Source organism: Podarcis vaucheri, assembly GCF_965113315.1.
Source record: "Podarcis vaucheri genome assembly, chromosome: Z".
Lineage (NCBI taxonomy): Eukaryota > Metazoa > Chordata > Lepidosauria > Squamata > Lacertidae > Podarcis > Podarcis vaucheri.
In genome coordinates this window covers 50821449-50840595 of record NC_138758.1, presented here as the reverse complement: position 1 = coordinate 50840595, position 19147 = coordinate 50821449, and the positions used below count along the sequence as shown (strand labels likewise).

Below are 19147 nucleotides of genomic sequence, written 5' to 3'. Positions count from 1 at the left end.
GGCACAAGTTCTCTATCAGGCATGCAAACAAAAAAGTTACCAGCTCCAGACAACAGGAGCTGGGCTAAGTCCCAGTGGCAGCTGTCTCAGAAGGTTTTTTTTTTTAAAAGGGGGGCCTTTCAGATCCTGCTGGACTACAAAGCCCTCTCATCCTGAGCACTGGTCACTCTGGGTGGGGCTGATGGGAGTCCAACAGCTTCTGGGGGGGCCACAAGTTCCCTGTCTCTGTTTTCAAACTCACCAAAATATGACCGGGGAAGATAAGCTTGAAAAAGTGGGGAGCATAACCAGTAATCCCAGTGAGTGGAAGAGAGCAGGTCACCTGCAGCCACAGAGTGAGAGTTCAGCTTCTGCATGCCTACTTGTCCCTCCACTAGGCAAGGGAAAGAAATTAATAGGAGAGCCTTGTTGAATCAGCCCAAAGCACCACATTGCCATTTCCAACAGTGGGAAGCCCACAAGGCAGGCATGAAAACAGCCCTCCTGCTCTGTTGCTCCCCTCTGATAACTGGTATTCAAAGGTCGACTGGCTTTGAACTGGGAGATTCATAACAAGAACTATTATTATTATTATTATTATTATTATTATTATTATTAATAATAATACCCTGCCCATCTGGCTGGATTTCCCCAGCCACTCTGGGTGGCTCCCAACAGAATATTAAAAACACAATAAACAATCAAACATTAAAAACTTCCCAAAACAGGGCTGCCTTCAGATGTCTTATAAAAGTCAGATACTGTGGTACCTCAGGTTACAAACACCACGGGTTACAAACACCACGGGTTACAGACTCCGCTAACCCGGTAGTTCCTCAGGTTAAGAACTTTACCTCAGGATGAGAACAGAAATAATGCAGGGGCAGCAGCGGGAGGCCCCATTAGCCAAAGTGGTACCTCAGGTTAAGAACAGTTTCAGGTTAAGAATGGACCTCCGGAACAAATTAAGTTTGTAACCAGAGGTACCACGGTAGTTGTTTATTTCCTTGACATCTGATAAGAGGGTGTTTCACAGGGCAGGTGCCACCACCGAGAAGGACCTCTGCCTGGTTCCCTGTAACCTCACTTCTCGCAGGGAGGGAACCGCCAGAAGGCCCTCGGAGCTGGACCTCAGCGTCCGGGCAGAATGATGGGAGTGGAGACGCTCCTTCAGGTATAGTGGACCAAGGCCGTTTAGGGCTTTAAAAGTCAGCACCAACTTTGAATTGTGATCAGAAATGTACTTTATAGCCATCATGACTAGCAGTCTGCTTTCTGTATATTTCTCCCACAAAAGAAACTTATCATGCCAAGGCAGTGCCAGGGGTGTGATAGGGACAACAGAGAGTGTTGTACCCAGAACACTGATCTGCTCTGCTTTCCTCAAATGGGGGCATACAGGACACCCCAGGCAAGTTCAGGGAGCCCAACTCCTCTTTCCATTTGGTAAAGCAGAAATGCAGTTGGCTCCTGGGGGTTTTGAACAGGTATCAATCCCATCTACCCTAACAGGAGGAAGGGGTCCCCAGTTTCCCAATTGGAAATCCAAAATATGGCACGTTTCTTGAAAATACGAGTTATTTAGGGGTCTAATGCTTCACTTTTGTTTTGCTACTAAAGCTGTATGTAAAGTATTAGAGGAATTCAACATTTAAAAAGAAAGTTTAAAAGGAAAGTTTTTTAAAAAGAAATTTCCTTAAAACAACAACAAAAATTGAGCACACACTGGTTTCTAATGAGAATGCCTTTGTTTCATTCTCAAGCTGCCGCCTACATATCCAGAGCAATAGGGATGGTCAAAATATTTTCTCCACTTACTTAGAAAAAGAAAATACTTTATTCAACTGCTAAATTTTGTCTGCTTCAAAGTCATCCCAATTACTACACAAACATTTTTTAAAAAATAAAAATGCAAACACTGTACTGTAAATCACATATGAGCATTCTAACAGGGCACTCAGGATGAGAAGTTTTTGGAAAAAGCATCAGGGGAGGTCAGAATACTGATTAATCACATGTGGTGTGGCTGTATCACACGACAAAATCAAAGGTTCAAGTGTTTACATTATTTGTTTATAGGGCTACGGGGGAAATGGGGTTGGGGGGGGAAGTCAGGGAGACTATACTTTGGCCCCTTATGTTAAGAATTCTGAAATATACTTTGGCATTTGCACAGAAAAACAAAAGCAAATAATCAGAGAGTATACCATCAGACCATTTACACATTCCCACATTGACACGCAAGATCAAAGCTCTCCGAAAATGCCCAAGCTTTAAAGGAAGAACACAAATGTCTCTTTTGCCAGAGGTCTTGCATGCCCACCACTGGCAGGCACTCCAGACAGGAGAGAAAGGGGAGGAGGAGGAGGAGGAGCGCTCAGTTTTGGAAACACAGGTGCCAGGTCACCAAACCCGCCTCACACAAGGACATTTGTAAAGTGAAACACTAAAACAGACATGCTTGTGGAAATCTCCAGTTCTTCAGCAGCATTTCTCAGAGAAAAATTGTGTGTTCTTGTCAGTTTTTTTTGCAAACCTGGCAATATCTTTAATCTATTTTCTGTTGTTGTTTTTTGTCGGAGAGCAATGTGTATCTTACGCATGACAGCCATTTGAAGGTCTTTTGCTCCTCGAGGCGGAGGACTCCTTTGGCGCCCGGCGCCTGGCGCAAGAGACACAAACAGCGCCGGAGAGGCGCTTCAAGCCTTTCTGAAAGACGCTGTTGGACAGGCTGTAGATGACACAGTTGCAGAAGCTGTTGCTGATGGCAAGCCAGGTGGTCAGGAAGGAGGCTGCTCGGCTGTGGTAGACAGAAGAGCTCTCCAAGAGGAAGTAGATTATGTAGGGGAGCCAGAGGATGTAGAAGACGCTGGTGATGCGAAGGAGAACCATGGCGTAGCGCTTGTCTGGGCAGGGCTGGGCCTCAGCCGCTTCCCCTTCTTGGGAGCTGAACCGCACACGCCTCTCATTGATCTCTTTTGTGTGCTGCTGGCAAATGCGGAAGATGCTGAAGTAGGTGAAGCAGACCACGAAGGCTGCCGGCGCGTACAGCATGATGATGATGAAGAGGGTGAAGATGGCCCAGGTGTCCCAGGAGTCAGCACACCACTGAAAAACATCCCCGTGGTAGCCGGGCTTCCCCCAGTCAAAGAAAGCCGGGAGGAACACGGCGCCCGAGTACAGCCAGATGAACAGGATGCAAACCCGGAGGCGGCAGGGGGTGACCAGGGTGTTGTAGGACAGCGGCTTGGTGATGGCGATGTACCTGTCCACGCTGATGCAGGCCAGGGAGGTCATGGAGACGCTCTTGAGCACGGAGACCACGTAGCCAAAGGCTTTGCAGATCACAGACTCCGGCAAGAAGGTGACCCGGTAGTGCAGAAGGGAGAGTGAAGGCACCAGGCAGCTCACACCCACCAGGAGGTCAGCGTAGGCCATGGTCTGGATGAAGTAGCTTGTCGTGTGGTGGTTCAGCAGTGGTGCACAGTGGAAGACGAAGATGACCACAATGTTGCCCGAGATTATCAGGACGGTGAGGAAGACAATGACGATCAGCTCCAGCAGGCAGATGTCCAAGGCCTCCGGATAGCCGGCAGACAGGAGGCAGAAGGGCCTGCTGCTGCTGCTGTGGTTGCTACCATCGAGAGAGGCATTCATCTTGCGTTGGTGGCAGAAACCCCCTCACTCTGCTGCCACTGATGGTGGATGCTGCCTGGCTGCTTCTGCTGTCATTGCGGCTGCCACACGTGCCACCCTGTCAAAGCCCAAACAGGAGATGGAGAGGGATGCAGAAGCTCCTTGGAGCTGTTGGGCATTGTCCGCAGTGGCTCCCTCCAGGAAACACCAGCTCTTTGGGCTGCAGCCTCCACAGCCACCGCCCCCTCCTCCTCCTCCTCCTCCTCCTCTCTCTCTCTCTGCTGGCAGCTCAGCAACACACCACGCACAGATGCGTGGAAGGGGGGGGCGATAGAGAAAAGGGATGGAGGGAAGCTCGCTTGCTTGTGCAATGGGGGGGGGGGGAATCCAGCAATAGCCACGCGAGGGCGGGTGCTAGATGAAAAGGAAAGGAGGGAGGGGTGCCTTTACAGCATCCCCCCTCCCATAGCTTCAGGACGCGTACAAGCCGGCCTCCTCACCCACAACGCTGAAGGACTTCGGGCTAGCCTCTCCGCAGCCGGCTGGAGAATGGGCGCCGCCGCCGCCGCCGCCGCGCCGGATCCCGCACCTCTCCGTCGATGCAGGAGTGAGGAAAGAGGAGGAAGAAGAGAGGGTCCGGCCTGCGGGTCCCTCCCCCTCCCCCGCGGCTGGGCTAGGCTGAGCTGCCCTCCTGCCTACCTGCAGCCGAGAGGGACAAAGGCGAAGCGAGCGCCGGGAGCAGACGCAGAGGGACGCGGCAGCGGCTGCTTTTGATGCGCCCAGCCAGGCAGAGCAGCTGCCGGCCGTAGAAGAGCCTGCGCGGCGCAGGGGGAGGAACCCAGGTGCGAGGGAGGGGGCGGACAAAGGAAGACGATCCAGGCGGCGGCAGCGGCGGCGGCGACAGGAGGGGTGGGGGCGCAGCCGAGAGCCTCCCTTCCGCGCCCGGATAGCCGCAGCAAAGGCGCGCGCGCCCTCGTTTCCTGGCTCGATCGCCGGTGCGCCCCCTCATCTCCAAAGAGGAGCGCCCCGCCCTTTAGCAAAGAGGGGCCGCGGCTGAGTCCGCCAGGAGCCAAGCCCACCCGCTTCGCTCTTCTGAAGGGGTCTCGGAGGTGCGAAGAGTAACCGTGCGCTCAGAGGTCCAGTTGCCTTACAGGTTTGCAACGCGTCTTTCCTTGGCGGATCACCAAGGCACTAAGTTGTTGTTTTTTCCAAAGCTGTCCTTCTTCACCTAAGATGTGCAGCAAAAATCCTAATATGCCCTTCTGAGTTAGACGCATAGGAGTGGGCTGCGAGGGGGCGGGGCAGACGGCATGCTTCACACATCCCAAAGTGCACGCTCTCTCTCCCAAGACACACTCTCCACGTGGTTTAAACCATCTGAACCCAACCCAGCTGGCACACTCCCATGCCCACTGAGATGTTTAAGCTTGGCAATTATGCTCTGCCATGCTCTTAACAGGTCCTATACAAAATCACCACTAAATGATAGTGATCTGGACATTATGGGGAAGACACAACTGAAAGGTATCTGACTTACAGTAACTAGGAACTGTGCAAGAGCGTCCCTCAGAGGATAGCATCAAAGCCTCTATAGAAGCAAAGACAATGGCTGCAATCCCTTGATCAAATCTTAGCTTAATAAGCCACCATATAAATAAGCTTCAAGCACCTGCTTTTAAACACTTCGCTCCTTCCTTTGTGTGAATGAATAAACCAGACAGGAAGCCACAGTTAAGCCATAGTTTCCTGCTACGTCCAAATGGGGAAACTATGGCTTGTGGATCCCGAACAGGCCAGGACACAAAGCCAACTTTAAACGTTTCTCATAGAAGCCACAACCTTGCTTCAGTGACACATACAACAGCCGAAATTGAGGCTAGCAGGTTCACAAACAAACTCTTTATAGGTAATAAAGGTCCTGGAAAACAAGCCTTATGAGCAGGGCTGTCTTTAGCATATGCGCCGCTGGGGTGCAAAGATCCGCCCGGTGCCCCCAAATTTAGACTGCCCACGTCTACACCCAAGATATACTTCTCCGTGGTTGCAGGCAAGGCCATGGCGGCAGCCTGCCCTTCCAAGTATTGCTGCTGTCTCCCCTCAAGAACCGGGCGCCCAAGCTCCGCAAAGGCACGCAGCTTCACATCCAGGCACTTTTAAAAGCTCCCCAGGAGGAGGAAGGAGAAGAAGAGGAGGGACGCAGCAGCCATGCTGATGGTGGACAAGAAAGCAACGCCTCTCCATGCAGGGCGGAACTCTGGGGAGGAGAAAGCGGCCGGGGGGAGGCCAGCTTTGAATGTCAGCTTAATCAAAATTACTTATTTTTTCATAACAGGTAGATAGTTAAGAGCTTAGGCGGCTTGAGCGGTAGGGCCTGGGTGCCCTGCACCCCTGGGTAAAGACAGCCCTGCTTATGAGGAATGGTTGAGGGGGTGGGGTGTGTTCAGGAAAACAGGAGAGTGAGAGGAAATACGATAGCCATCTTCAAATATCTAAAGGGCTGTCACCTAAGATGGAGCAAGCCTGTTTTCTTCTGCTCCAGAGGACAGGACCCAAACCAATGGATTCAAATGACAGGAAGGCATATTGTGACTAAACATTAGGAAGAACTTTTTGATGGTTCAACAGTGAAACAGTCTTGGAAGGCTGTGGACTTTCCTTCCCTGGAGGTTTTAAAAGGGAGGCTGGATGGCCACTTGTCAGGGATTCTTTAGTCGCGATTACTGCATTCCAGGGGCTTGGACTAGGTGACCCTCAGGGTCCCTTCCAACTCTACAATTCTACTACAGTCATACCTCGGAAGTCAAATGGAATCCGTTTCAGAAATCCGTTTGACTTCCAAAACATTCGGAAAGCAAAGCATTGCTTCCAATTGGCTGCGGGAAACTTCTGCAGTCAATCGGAAGCCGTGGAACCTGTGTCGGATGTTTGGGTTCCAAAGAATGTTCGCAAACCGGAACAATCACTTCTGAGTTTGCGGCGTTCAGGAACCAAAACGTTCAATTCGCAAGGCGTTCAACTTCCAATGTACGACTGTATTCTATAACTAGTGGTTTGAACTGTACTGGGAGGAATGGAAGCCAGAACTCAAATTATTTAATCCACAAAGAGTTCTGTAAATAGGTGTCAGCACAGCTACTGGGACAATACCCACCTGCCTGTGGGGAGATGAAGTGCCAATCCCAATCTCTGCTGTTGTGAAATGACAACCAGAATTATTTGACACATGCCTGGATATATATTCTCCTGGAAAACTTTCTAACTAGTTGAATGGAAAGGCAAAAGGGCCAGAAGATTTACTGCAGCAGCTCTCACTTCATCTAGTTCTATTCGCTCCGGAGACATCTGCTGGGGAAATGGTTCCAGAGCAGCAGCAGCTGCTGCCAACACAGATGGATGTGTTAATGTAAGGGCCTTCGGCCATGCGGGGCATAGACCCACCAGTGAGGACAGAGGGGCAAAAGTCATCAAGGGCAAACTTCTGAAACAAAGGTTTTGAGTCCTAGCTAAGAAAGGGAGTTGGTTTTCAGAGATATTCCAACCGACAGGCCTTTCAGACACTCCACCAGCTCCTTTTGCAGTTGCATTTACTCAGCATCTCCCGGATGTCACAGTGAAAATAGCCAGTATGCCACCAGAAAGAGGCTTCCCACATTTGACGCATTCAGTGTTTCTGTTTTGTTCTGCAGAGCTCAACCGGAAGCTACAGGATGAGGGATTGCTCCTGTGCTCAAATCCTGCTTGTTGGTTTCCCAGAGACACCTGGGTGGCCACTGTGAAAACGGGAGGATGTTTTATGGGCCACTGGTCTGCTTTTGCAGGCTCCTCTTATGTGCCCAAAGGACTCCTCTCGACTCCAAGCCTGACAGCAGTTCATTAACCTGCCAGGAAAACTAGGCGAGTCCATCAGGGTTGCATTATGGATCTCCTCATTTGTTGCCCCCCTTTTGCTGAGCCAGCACAAGCTGAAGCAGCAGCTTGCTGGGTCAGTGGAGCAGCTACTCATGCGGAAGGAGAAGCCAAACAGCCATTTGTGGCTCAGTGCAGCCTCTAAAAAGAAACAGCACACAAAATTCAGCCTGTTTAAAAATAAAAATGTATAGTGACAGAAGGATGGATGCTGGTCTGGCTATCAAAGTAAAGCAAGAGATCAAAATTCCCAGGGAGAAAAATCAGACCCTGGCCCTTTGCCCCCACCCTCTCAAAGGAGGGAGAGACCCAGAGGACCAAGCTAGGCTAGAAAGTGCATATCTTGGCTTCTACAACATCCTTCTGGGTTTCTTGGCATATAGCCTTTAAAAGCAAGGGAAAGAGAAGTTGGGAAAGGTCTATAGCTCAGTGGCAGAGCATCTGGCTTGCAAGCAGATGGTCGCAGGTTCGATTCCAGGCATCACCAGGTAGAGTTGGGAAAGAACCGTGTCTGGAACCCTGGAGAGTCACTGCCAGTCAGCATAAACAATATGGAGATAGATTGAAATAAAGAACATAAGAATAACCTGGTGGGTCAGGCCAATGGCTCATCTAGTTCAGCATCCTGTTCTCACAGTGGCCAGCCAGATGGCTGGAAGCAAGATCCTGCAAGCAAGATTGGAGCACAAAAGCCCTCTCTCCTCCTGTGGTTTCCAGCAACTGAAGCACTGCTGCCGCCTGTGGAGGCAGAACCTGGTCTGGCACACTATAAAGGAAGCTTCTTCCTATGTTTTTAAAGTCATGAAATTTGGGGGATAGGAGCCTGAAGATTTTGAAAGGGGCTATTTAAGTTGCTATTTAACTTCCTGAGAATTGGAAGCTGGCATCCAGAAAGCCAGTGGCATTTCTTTTTCTTCTCGGGCTGTATTCACTGTTTCCCAAGTGAATGCAAATTCTACACCAAGCTCACCCAAAATTCTGAGAGCGTTGTTACTCAAAATGCAAATGAGTCTGCAGAAAACCAGTTCTCCTCCTGATGTCCCCCCCCCCAAAGACTAGGAGAGCAACAGCATGGAGAGAAAGATAAATCTCCTGCAAATCAAGCACAGTCAGGATGTTGGAGAAGAGTAGAGAGGTGCTGTTTTAGGATAGCAAAAAAGTAGGCATGTGAGAGTATCAACTGCTTTTGGGCAGGAGGGAACAGAACCACAGCAACCAGACTTCTTGCTTGCTTGTCTGCCTAGCAAACTCCTAATCCACCAAAACTGGCATTTTTGACAGAAATCTGATTGAAGGCCAGCCTGGGAGATGATATTATCTGGAAAACTGATGGTGGCTATTGGGAGAAAGGGGAAGAGAAGCAAGTGGGTAGCGTAACAGGTGGCCCAATCAAGAAGATCTAGGACAGGCATAGGCAAACTCAGCCCTCCAGATGTTTTGGGACTACAGTTCCCATCATCCCTGATCACTGGTCCTGCTAGCTAGGGATCATGGGAGTTGTAGGCCAAAAACATCTGGAGGGCCGAGTTTGCCTATGCCTGTTCTAGGAGGCAGCTAAATCAATACTGTGAGCCAATTCAGACAGCAAGTCCCACTGCACCACTCTCAAAAGGCAGACAGCAACGGAAGGACTTGGCCTGAGGAAACTGGAAGGAGATGGAGGTCTGGCACAGAACATATAAGCTCCAGCAGCAAGCAAGGAGCAGTGCCTTGCAAAGAAAACTAGGTGTTTGAAATTCCGTGTTTGTGGCATTCCACTAGTATGTGTGCTTGTGGGATGGGGAGAGCATGATTTACAGGTAGGATCAACAGGTATAGGAAGATTAAGTGAATCTCCTATGCAGACCCCACACATTAATACCATGATGCAAGCATGTGGGTGAGTAACACTGTCTCCGTCTGGTTCTGAGCAGGCCAGGCAGATTCCCTGGAACCCAAATGCAATTACTGTTTCCCCGTTCCAAATAATCATACTCTTCTTTCAAAGCTGCATCACAACCTTCTTCCAAGCAACCCAGCAGAAGCTGCTAATGCCGCCAACTGGAGAGCTTTCCTATATTCCCTGCTTCTTCAGTACCCTTTACCATGCTAGTTACCACAAAAGGGGGCGGGGGGCTTGCATGCACCTGTCTCCTTCTTTCATTCCACCTCAAATGCCACATTCATTTGACAGGTTTCTGTGCTGCACAGCTGGCAAGAGCCCCAGCGTGAAATGTGGGTGGCTTTAAGGCACACAACTGCCACAAATTTAGACTCAGAATACATCTTGCAAATGTCTGTTGACATTAAAACTCATTGCCACAGTGCTGCGCTGACAAATGCATCACAGTTTTTACACTCCCAGCATGGACACCAAGTAGGCTGGTGGATGAGGGATGGAAGAGTCTGTTCCTCTTCTGCCAGCCCACTCACTCGCCTGCGTGAAATTCCTGGTCATCTAAGGCTACCAGGTTAGCTGTTAAATGCAAGGCTGTAGCAAGACATAAAGAAAATGGATTAGCACCAGTTTTAATACGGAAAGAACAGTGAGATTACAACCATCTTCTCGGCAGCTTTCAAACAGATTTCATTACTTCTGCTGAGCAATCCCAGATTTCTGCCCACCCAGTTCCCAACCTGGTAGATAATAGCATCTATCATTCATTATACTAATTTGATGCCCTCCACAAAACCAGGCCACCATCTATCTGCCCAAATACTCTTCCCCAAGGTTTAAGTCACAGACCTAGGACCCAATTCAACTGTACTTTTATTGGCTTTGGCTAAATGTTTTCATAAGGAACAATGAAGATGAAAAGAGCACTGCCAGAAGTTGACGCAATATAATATATGCAATGCATTATAAATAAATGCAAACAAGCTGCATTTTAAAAACCCACTGAGCTAATTTTGCTGACTGACTCTCTCAGTGAGCACATCCAAGCCAGTGGCAGTAAAAAAGAAGCAACAGAGGTTGTTGCTTAAACAACAAAAGAAAGGAGGAAACAATTTTTTTAAATGGTAAAGCCATATTTGTGTTTCTACAAAGGTTGGCACCATAATGAGTGGTGACCTACAGTTTTCCCATGCACCCAAGCCCTTCACCACAAGATTACGACCTTAGGCAGCAGCCTTCCTCAACCAGATGTTTTGAACTACAACTCCCCTCCGTCTCAACTAGCATCGCCCAGGTTGGAGGAGGCTGCTAGGCATGAACAAAGCACAGGACGCAGCAGACCAAACAGTGCACCTAGTCAACATCCTGCTTCCTATGGTGGGCTGCTGGAAGCTTCAGGGATACTTGCAAGCAACAGCCTTTTGCCCACAGCACCTGCTACTCCATGCACATTCTGCCTCTGAAAATGCAGGCTCCACTCAGCTTTCAATAAAGCCATTTTCCACATACGTGTCTGATTACAGACCAACCTTTGCCAACCCTGGTACATGCTGGCTGGGATTGATGAGGGTTGTAGTTCACTTTACCACGTATATGCCCACTCAACCACTTAGTGGATTTATTATATTATTTATACCCCACCCATCTGACCAGGTTGCCCCAGCCACTCTGGGCAGCTTCCAGCACGTATAAAAACATAATAAAACGTCAAACATTAAAAAACTCCCAATACAGGGCTGCCTTCAGATGTCTTTTAAAAGTGGTAAAGGAACCCTGGACGGTTAAGTCATGTCAAAGGCAACCATGGGGTGCCACGCTCATTTCGCTTCAAGCCAAGGGAGCTGGCGTTTGTCTGCAGACAGCTTTCTGCGTCATGTAGCCAGCATGACTAAACTGCTTCTGGTGCAATGGGATATCGTGAGGGAAGCCAGAGCACACGGAAACGTGTTTATCTTCCTGCCGCAGCGGTACCTATTTACCTACTTGTACTGACGTGCTTTCGAACTGCTAGGTTGGCAGAAGCTGGACAGAGCAATGGGAGCTCACCCCGTCGTGGGGATTTGAACCGCTGACCTTCTGATCGACAAGCACAAGACAGTGGTTTAGACTGAGATGACCACCCACCTCCCTAAAAAACCTATCCCTAAAAAACCCACCTATACCCTAAAAGTGGTATAGTTCTTTATCTCATTAACATCTGATGGGAGGGCATTCCACAGGGAGGGCACCGCAGCCAACTGTAACTTCCCTGTAACTTCACTTCTTGCAGTGAGGGAACCACCAGAAGGCCCTGGGAGGTGTCTGGACCTGAGTGTCTGGACTGAATGATGAGGGTGGAGATGCTTCTTCAGGGATACAGGGCCAAGGTCAATTAGGGCTTTAAAGGTCCGCACTGACACTTTGAATTGTGCTTGGAAACATACTGGGAGCTAGTGTAGGTCTTTCGGGACTGGTGTTATATGCTCCTGGCAGCCACTCCCAGTCTCCAGTCTGGCTGCTGCATTCTGGATTAGTTGTAGTTTCCAAGTCACCGTCAAAGGTAGCCCCACGTAGAACATGTTGCAGTAGTCCAACCAGGAGATAACCAGAGCACCTCCATGGACAGCTGTGAGTCCAAAATGACTCCTGGGCTGGGCACCTGGTCTTATATGGGCTCAGTTATGCCATTCAGCACCAAGGAGTCCCCCACACCTGCCCTCCCCTATCCCCCCCAAATAGTACTTCTGTCTTGTCAAGATTCAACCTCAATTCATTAACCATCCTCCACCCACCTTCAGACATTCACACAGGACCTTCACCGCCTTCACTGGTTCTGATTTAAAAGAGAGGTAGAGCTGGGTATCATCCACATCCTGATGAACACCCAGCCCAACCCCCCTGATGATCTCGCCCAGCAGCTTCATATAGATGTTAAAAAGCATGGGGGAAAGGACAGAGCCCAAGTGAGCGCCCAGGGGTCTGAACACTCCTGCCTCAACACCACTTTCTAGACACAGCCCAGGAGAAAGGAGTGGACCCACTGCATAGCAGTGCCCCTGCTCCCAACCCCTCTTCAATCTGTGGAACCGGAACTGTTACATGTGCCACATAATACTCGTTCTGCACTTATGAGAGTCTTTTGGTAAGGCAGTTTCCACACTTGAAACTCCCTGACTGTTAACGTCAGCCAGGTGGCACTGTTTATACACTTTTTAGTGCCTGCTGAAAACATTTCTGTTCAGGCAAGCCTATCCAGATATACAGAATGCTGACAAGTCCTTTAACTTGTTATTTCAGTTATTATTTGAAAGATTTAAATAGCTGTTTTTAACTGTTTTTACTGATAACTGTTTTATTCTTTTTGTGGGCCGCTTTAACATTTTTTTCTTTACAGTCAAGCAGTCTATAAATGTTATGACATAAACAAACCCCACTGCTGCCTTAGAATGCATTCACAGCTCTGCCACAGTTGTACATTAACAGGGGAGCGGCGGCAGTGAGTCAGTGCCCCCTCAAGGAAGCATCCGCCATTACTGGTGATCTTACTGAGGAGCCTGCAATAACCTTCAGAGATGGCTCCAGGATTCCACAGAAACAGACTGAAAGCCATCAGTGCCAAAAAGATGAACGTGTCAGGCAGAGGAATCTCCTGAAGTTGCTATCGGACTAAACCATTCTCTCCCCTCCCCCCAAGCACAGACAGTTCCATTGGCCTACCTTTGTGATGAGGATCCGGTACTTCTCCACCAGGTGGTCGTTGTTGTGACATCCCGCAAGCAGCTGCCAAACCTCCCCCCGGAGAGCTTCAGGGACTCCGCTTCTCACCAGTGTGGACAAGGTTTTTGGTCGCACACTCAGATTCAAGTGCCTGGAAGAGAGGAAGGAGACCAGACATCAGACCAGGAAGGGTGTGCAGGATACAGACCCTGGACTGAATGGTTTTGGACGACTCCAATATCCACAACATCCACACTGATGATGCCTCAGGTCCATGATGCAACCATGGGCCTGTCTCAGTATCTGAAGAAGTGTTCATGCACACGAAAGCTTATACCAAGAACAAACTTAGTTGGTCTCTAGGGTGCTACTGGACAATTTTTTAATATATATTTCAACTGTGTCAGACCAACACGGCTACCTACCTGAATCTGTCTCACACAGTTATCGGTCCAATGCACAGAAGTAGCCTTTGATCCACGTGGGGAGGGGGTGGTCTGGAAATGGTGTGTGTTTGATTATCACCCCATTGTCAGAGTCAGATGACTTCCTGGTGAGGTTTGGACTTGCTATGTCTGTCCCCCCTTACAAGGGGGGGAGACCAGTTAGGATGGTCTGCCACCAGAAACAGATGGAATTTGGTGGATTCTTGACACCTCTGGGGAATTTCCCTGTGGACAGAGGGGGTGTTCCTGTTGAGGTCTTAGTTCCACTGTGGAATGGTGAGACTCATGATCACTTCTGAGTACCTTCTCTAGCCCTGTGGGGTCTCTTTCACGGCTTGGTACATGGAGGAGTTGATGTCAATGAGGCAGACTGGAAGAGGGTTGGAGCATAAGAGGCACAAATCTCACTTAGGAGCTAGCTGAGCATTTGTTCAAGATCATAATCAGGCCTACCATGTGGCAGTGAGGGCAGCAAAGAGATCCTATTTCACTGCCTCCATTGCATCCTTGGGAAGCCACCCAGCAGAGCTGTTCTGTGTGGTCTGGAGGTTGCTTACTCCTGACCAGGAGGTGGATCTCTGGAGCACACAGTAACTAGCTGTATCCAGATAGCTAAACACTTCAAGGATAAAGTTGCTCAGCTCTACAGTGATTTAGATACTGCTGCTGTGAGAGTACCTGACCAGGTGTTCAATGCAACATCAAGCTCGGTGTTGTGAGATCATTTCCAATTGATATGGTCTGGGAATATGGACAGGACACATGAAGTGATCCTTGTCCATCCTGGCTTATTAAAACTAGCTGAGCTGGGGTGAGTGGACGGGTCGAAAGTATGATAAATGCATCCTTGTGTGATAAGAGCAGTGCCCACTGCCCTAAAAGAGGCAGCCGTGTATCTACTCCTCAAAAAGCCAACCCTAGACCCAACGGAGTATAACAACTACAGGGTGATGGAGAGCAACTACAGGCATTCCTGGGATAGAACGATTATCTAAATCCACTACCATCTGAGTTCAGACTTGGTTTCAGAACTGAATCAGTCTTGGTTGCCCTGATGGAGGACCTTTATCATGACAGGGACACGGGAGTGTGACCCTGTTACTTCTGATAATTAATTAATTAATAATATAGTGCCTATCCAACTGGATTGCCCCAGCCACTCTGGGTGGCTTGATCTCTGTGGCTTTTGATATCACTGACTACTGTATCCTCCTGGACAGACTTAGTGAGATGGGCATCGAAGGTACTGTATTACAGTGGTTCCATTCACATCAAATTCATGTCCAGAGAGTAGAACTGAATCAGTGCTATTTAATATCTATGTGAAGCTCTTGGGAGATGCCATTAGGGGTTTGGGGGCAACCAGTATTCTGATGATATACAGCTCTCCTTCTCTGCAACATCTGAACCAGGAGAGGCTGTGAACACTTTGGATCAGTGTCCAGATAGTAAAGGTAAAGGGGACCCCTGACCATCAGGTCCAGTCATGACCAACTCTGGGGTTGTGGCGCTCATCTCGCTTTATTGGCCGAGGGAGCCGGCGTACAGCTTCCGGGTCATGTGGCCAGCATGACTAAGCCGCTTCTGGCGAACCAGAGCAGCACACGGAAACGCCGTTTACCTTCCTGCCAGAGCAGTACCTATTTATCTACTTGCACTTTGATGTGCTTTCAAACTGCTAGGTTGGCAGGAGCAGGGACCGTCGCGGGGATTCGAACCGCCGACCTTCTGATCAGCAAGTCCTAGGCTCTGTGGTTTAACCCACAAAGGTTATTTGAGTGGGTGGTTCCCACATTCTGGAAATTGGCAAGTTACTTGTTCTGAATGGGGTTGCATCCCCTCATAGAATCATAGAATCATAGAGTTGGAAGAGACCACAAGGGCCATCGAGTCCAACCCCCTGCCAAGCAGGAAACACCATCAGAGCACTCCTGACATATGGTTGTCAAGCCTCTGCTTAAAGACCTCCAAAGTAGGAGACTCCACCACACTCCTTGGCAGCAAATTCCACTGTCGAACAGCTCTTACTGTCAGGAAGTTCTGATGGAGCAAGTGCATAGTTTGAAGGTACCCCTGGATACACCTTTATCACTGGGACCTAGGTGTCCTCTGTGACTAGGAGTGCCTTTTACCAGCTTCATCTGGTTCGCCAACTACACCTGTTCCAGGACAGAGATAGTCTGACCACTGCAGTCCACGCACTGGTAACCTCGGGACTAGATTACTGTAATGTGTTCTATATGTGGGTCTGGTTCAGAAGCTCCAGCTAGTGCAGAATGCTGCAGCCAGATTGCTGATGGGAGCTTCTCCTCAAGAACATGTGAACACCATGGTTAATGGCTGCACTCGCTGCCCATGTGTTACTGACGCAGGTTCAAGGTACTTGAATTGATTTGCAAAGTCCTGAACAACTAGGGTCCAGCATAGCTCAGGAATCGCCTGAACCCTTCTATCCCAGCTCAATCACTGAGATCAGCTGCAGGAGAATCTTTGGCCATTCCCTGAGTTGGTGAGGCTCATTTCACAACAAGAAGAAACTGAGCCTTTAGTGTCGTCAGCCCAGTCATAAGGAACACCCTGCTCCTGTTGATTCTGCAGGAGCCTTCTGCGCCAACTTTTAAAGGCCTGCTGAAAACTTTTCTATTTCACACAGAAGCACATCATTGCTTACTTCAACTCGCCTGTGGAAGCAACTCAGAGGCCAAGAAAGAAGGAAGGGTAGCAACAGGAAGATTTAAAGGAACTTTTGGAAACTCAAGGCAGTAAAGATATAAGATGATCAGAGCCCCACCGAACTTGAATCATGGGAAGTCCCAATAAAAATTTATAATTTGGCGGAATATTTGGACTATATGATATGTATTTGTATAATCTGGAATATTTAATGTGATTGGATTGGATTGTTAAAATGGAATATATATATATATATATTTTAAAAAAGAAAACTTTTCTATTCCACAATACCTATGCAGGCAAATAAGATCTGCTGGTTTCTTTTTGCTTTTAAATTCTTTTTAACTTTTCAAGATGTTATTGTTTGGTTTTATGTTTTTTATTGTTATAAACCACTGTAACATATTTTTGTATATAAATGTTTTTTTTAAAAAAACAATTAAACAAATCCATGCTCTTTTTAAAAAGGATGACAGGTCTATCGTTTTAGAAATGTGGAGGGAGCACATTCATGTATTCAGAAGGGGGGGTTGGGGACCAGGCCCACATTGGAACATATTTGGCAGGTAGGTTCACAGAAAAAAATGGTGTGCATGTAAGTAGAATCACATATCTGAAGAGTTGGAAGGGACCCTGAGAATCATCTATTGCAACCCTCTGAATTTCAGCTGAAGCCTCCATGACATACAGCCATGCAGCCTCCCTTTAAAAACTTCCAGGGAAGGAGAATCCACCACCTTCTGAGGCAGTTTGGAAGGCATCAACATCCAAGTGCCCCATGCTCATAAATTGAGGGGAGCAGTTCTAAGGCATGCAAACGGGCACAGAAGATCCATTCAACAGAGGCTGATGAATGAGGACTGGCTGGCAGGGCTTATGGCAGAAGGATGCTGGCAGGAGGAGTCTGCAGCAGCCCAGGTAAGCCTTCCACTCTCAGCTGGCTTGTCTACCACGTGTGGGAAGTGGCAGTGGGTGGAAGTTGACCTCTCTTGCACAGCAGTCTTAAAGGAGCATATCAGGTAGCAAGAAGCACAAGCCGGCTAGGACAGAATGGATCTAGTGTATGGCAGCCTCCAGTGCTCTTACCTGCCTGCCTCTTTGTCACTGTCTTGCCTGCCTTACTCTCAACCATAAGCTTCTTCAAACAGATTGGTTCACAATAGAGGGGTGAATGAACCTGCTTACCATTTGGACAAGAGGTCTCCCCATGTCTCAAGGATTTTCTCTGCACACTCTTTGGAAACGTCTCCAGAACCGCTCAGGAGAGGCTCATCGTTATCTGTAAGACACAAAACCCGCACAGAAGGAGGGGACATGAGAGCAAGAAGCACCACTTCTGACCTCCATTTAGAAGGAAATACTAGGATGTGCTGCACCTGTTGGATCAGGCTTAACCTGTGCAAACACGGCACAGACGGCAGGGTGGCTCAGCCCAAGCCAGAAGCGGGGGGAAGCAACACATCCCTGTTTTATGCCATGGAGCAGGAAAAGACGCTGGGCATGGGGAGCCCTTTCCAGGCAGAAGGCGGCTCTCTTTCTCTCCTGTGTAGCCTTCTAGGTCTGCGAGCCATAAAGAGAGTGGGTGCAGCAACATATTTGGCTCTTCTTTTATACTGTATGCTGCATTCCAGCCATGCAAGTCAGAGGTTTCTACACACTCATCAAAACAGGCTCACACAAACCTCTATCCCTGGAAGCAAGGGGCCAAAGCACCTGAGCAGGAACACAGCCAGTGGGGAGCCCTGAGGGCTGGACAGAGACCTGGAGGGTTCAATTCAGCCACCAAGCCTGAGGTTCCCCACTCATGCTCTACAGCCGTGGTCAATTAACCCCACATACTAGAGAGCATAAATATGATCTGACCACCACCCTGACCATCAGGTGCACACACACACACACACTGCCTATGCCCCTCCTAGCCCCACCACCACTTGCCAGCCCAGAACAAAGGCCTGCACTGAAAGCACCAGTAAGAGTTCTCAGCTGATCACTTAGGATTGTGAGCAAGGGCCTGGTACTTCATCCTCCACCACGGCCAACAGCTAAACGGGGCATAAAATCATGGAATTATAGAGTTGGAAAGGTCCTCAAAGGTCCTGTAGTCCAACCCTCTGCAATGCAGGGATCACAGCTAGATAGGTACCTGCCAAATACGACTCTTGGCTTCATGAAAGCATGGGGAATGCTAGTATGGTAGAGGAAAAGGAAAAGCAGATGAAGTTGACCGAATGCAGCCTTGCCCAACCTGGTGCTGTCCGGATGTTTTGGACCGAAGTTGCAGTAGCCCCAAGCCTATGGAAGGCACCCAGGCTTTTTAAAGCTGCTGTAGAGGAACAGTAGTAGCATCTACAGTTACCTTCAGCTTTGAAGCCTTCAGTAAAAACACATATAAAGGTAAAGGTAAAGGTACCCCTGCCCGAACGGGCCAGTCTTGACAGACTCTGGGGTTTGTGCGCCCATCTCACATCTATAGGCCGGGGGCCAGCGCTGTCCGGAGACACTTCCGGGTCACGTGGCCAGCGTGACAAAGCTGCATCTGGCGAGCCAGCGCAGCACACGGAACGCCGTTTACCTTCCCGCTGGTAAGCGGTACCTATTTATCTACTTGCACCCGGGGGTGCTTTCGAACTGCTAGGTTGGCAGGCGCTGGGACCGAGCAGCGGGAGCGCGCCCCGCCGCGGGGATTCGAACCGCCGACCTTTCGATCGGCAAGCCCTAGGCGCTGAGGCTTTTACCCACAGCGCCACCCGCGTCCCCCCCAAAAAAAACACATATAGGGCTGTGCAATATCAGGCGTTCAACATCACAATGTATCACCAGCTAAACATCGCGATATAGTGATACATCACCATGTTGATAGGAAGGAGCATCGGCCCCAGACCTGCGAGGTGCTGGGATGAAACCGCTGCCACCAGCACCTGGCACAGGGAGGAAG

General features: G+C 49.1%; 2 protein-coding genes across 4 annotated transcripts in view; both read right to left on the bottom strand.

The window, feature by feature from the left end:
- RABGAP1 (RAB GTPase activating protein 1) overlaps positions 1–19147 on the bottom strand; it is a 100171-nt gene that overhangs the window by 39908 nt on the left and 41116 nt on the right. For all 3 annotated transcript variants that reach the window (XM_082208851.1, XM_082208850.1, XM_082208852.1), the window contains 2 exons: positions 17398–17491; positions 13094–13244 (listed from right to left, as the gene is read on the bottom strand). In XM_082208851.1, the coding sequence (XP_082064977.1) occupies positions 13094–13244; positions 17398–17491 (245 nt within the window). The remainder of the gene's footprint in view (positions 1–13093; positions 13245–17397; positions 17492–19147) is intronic.
- Positions 1794–11983, bottom strand: GPR21 (G protein-coupled receptor 21). Its single transcript, XM_082208986.1, has 2 exons — positions 6408–11983; positions 1794–3733 (listed from the first exon to the last, which is right to left on the bottom strand). Exon 2 carries the CDS (start codon positions 3634–3636, stop codon positions 2575–2577), a length of 1062 nt encoding a protein of 353 aa, XP_082065112.1. The 5' UTR covers positions 3637–3733; positions 6408–11983; the 3' UTR covers positions 1794–2574.

Coding starts and splice junctions, on each gene's coding strand:
- GPR21 (XM_082208986.1), bottom strand. CDS start 3,636: ATGAATGCCTCTCTCGATGGTAGCAACCACAGCAGCAGCAGCAGGCCC.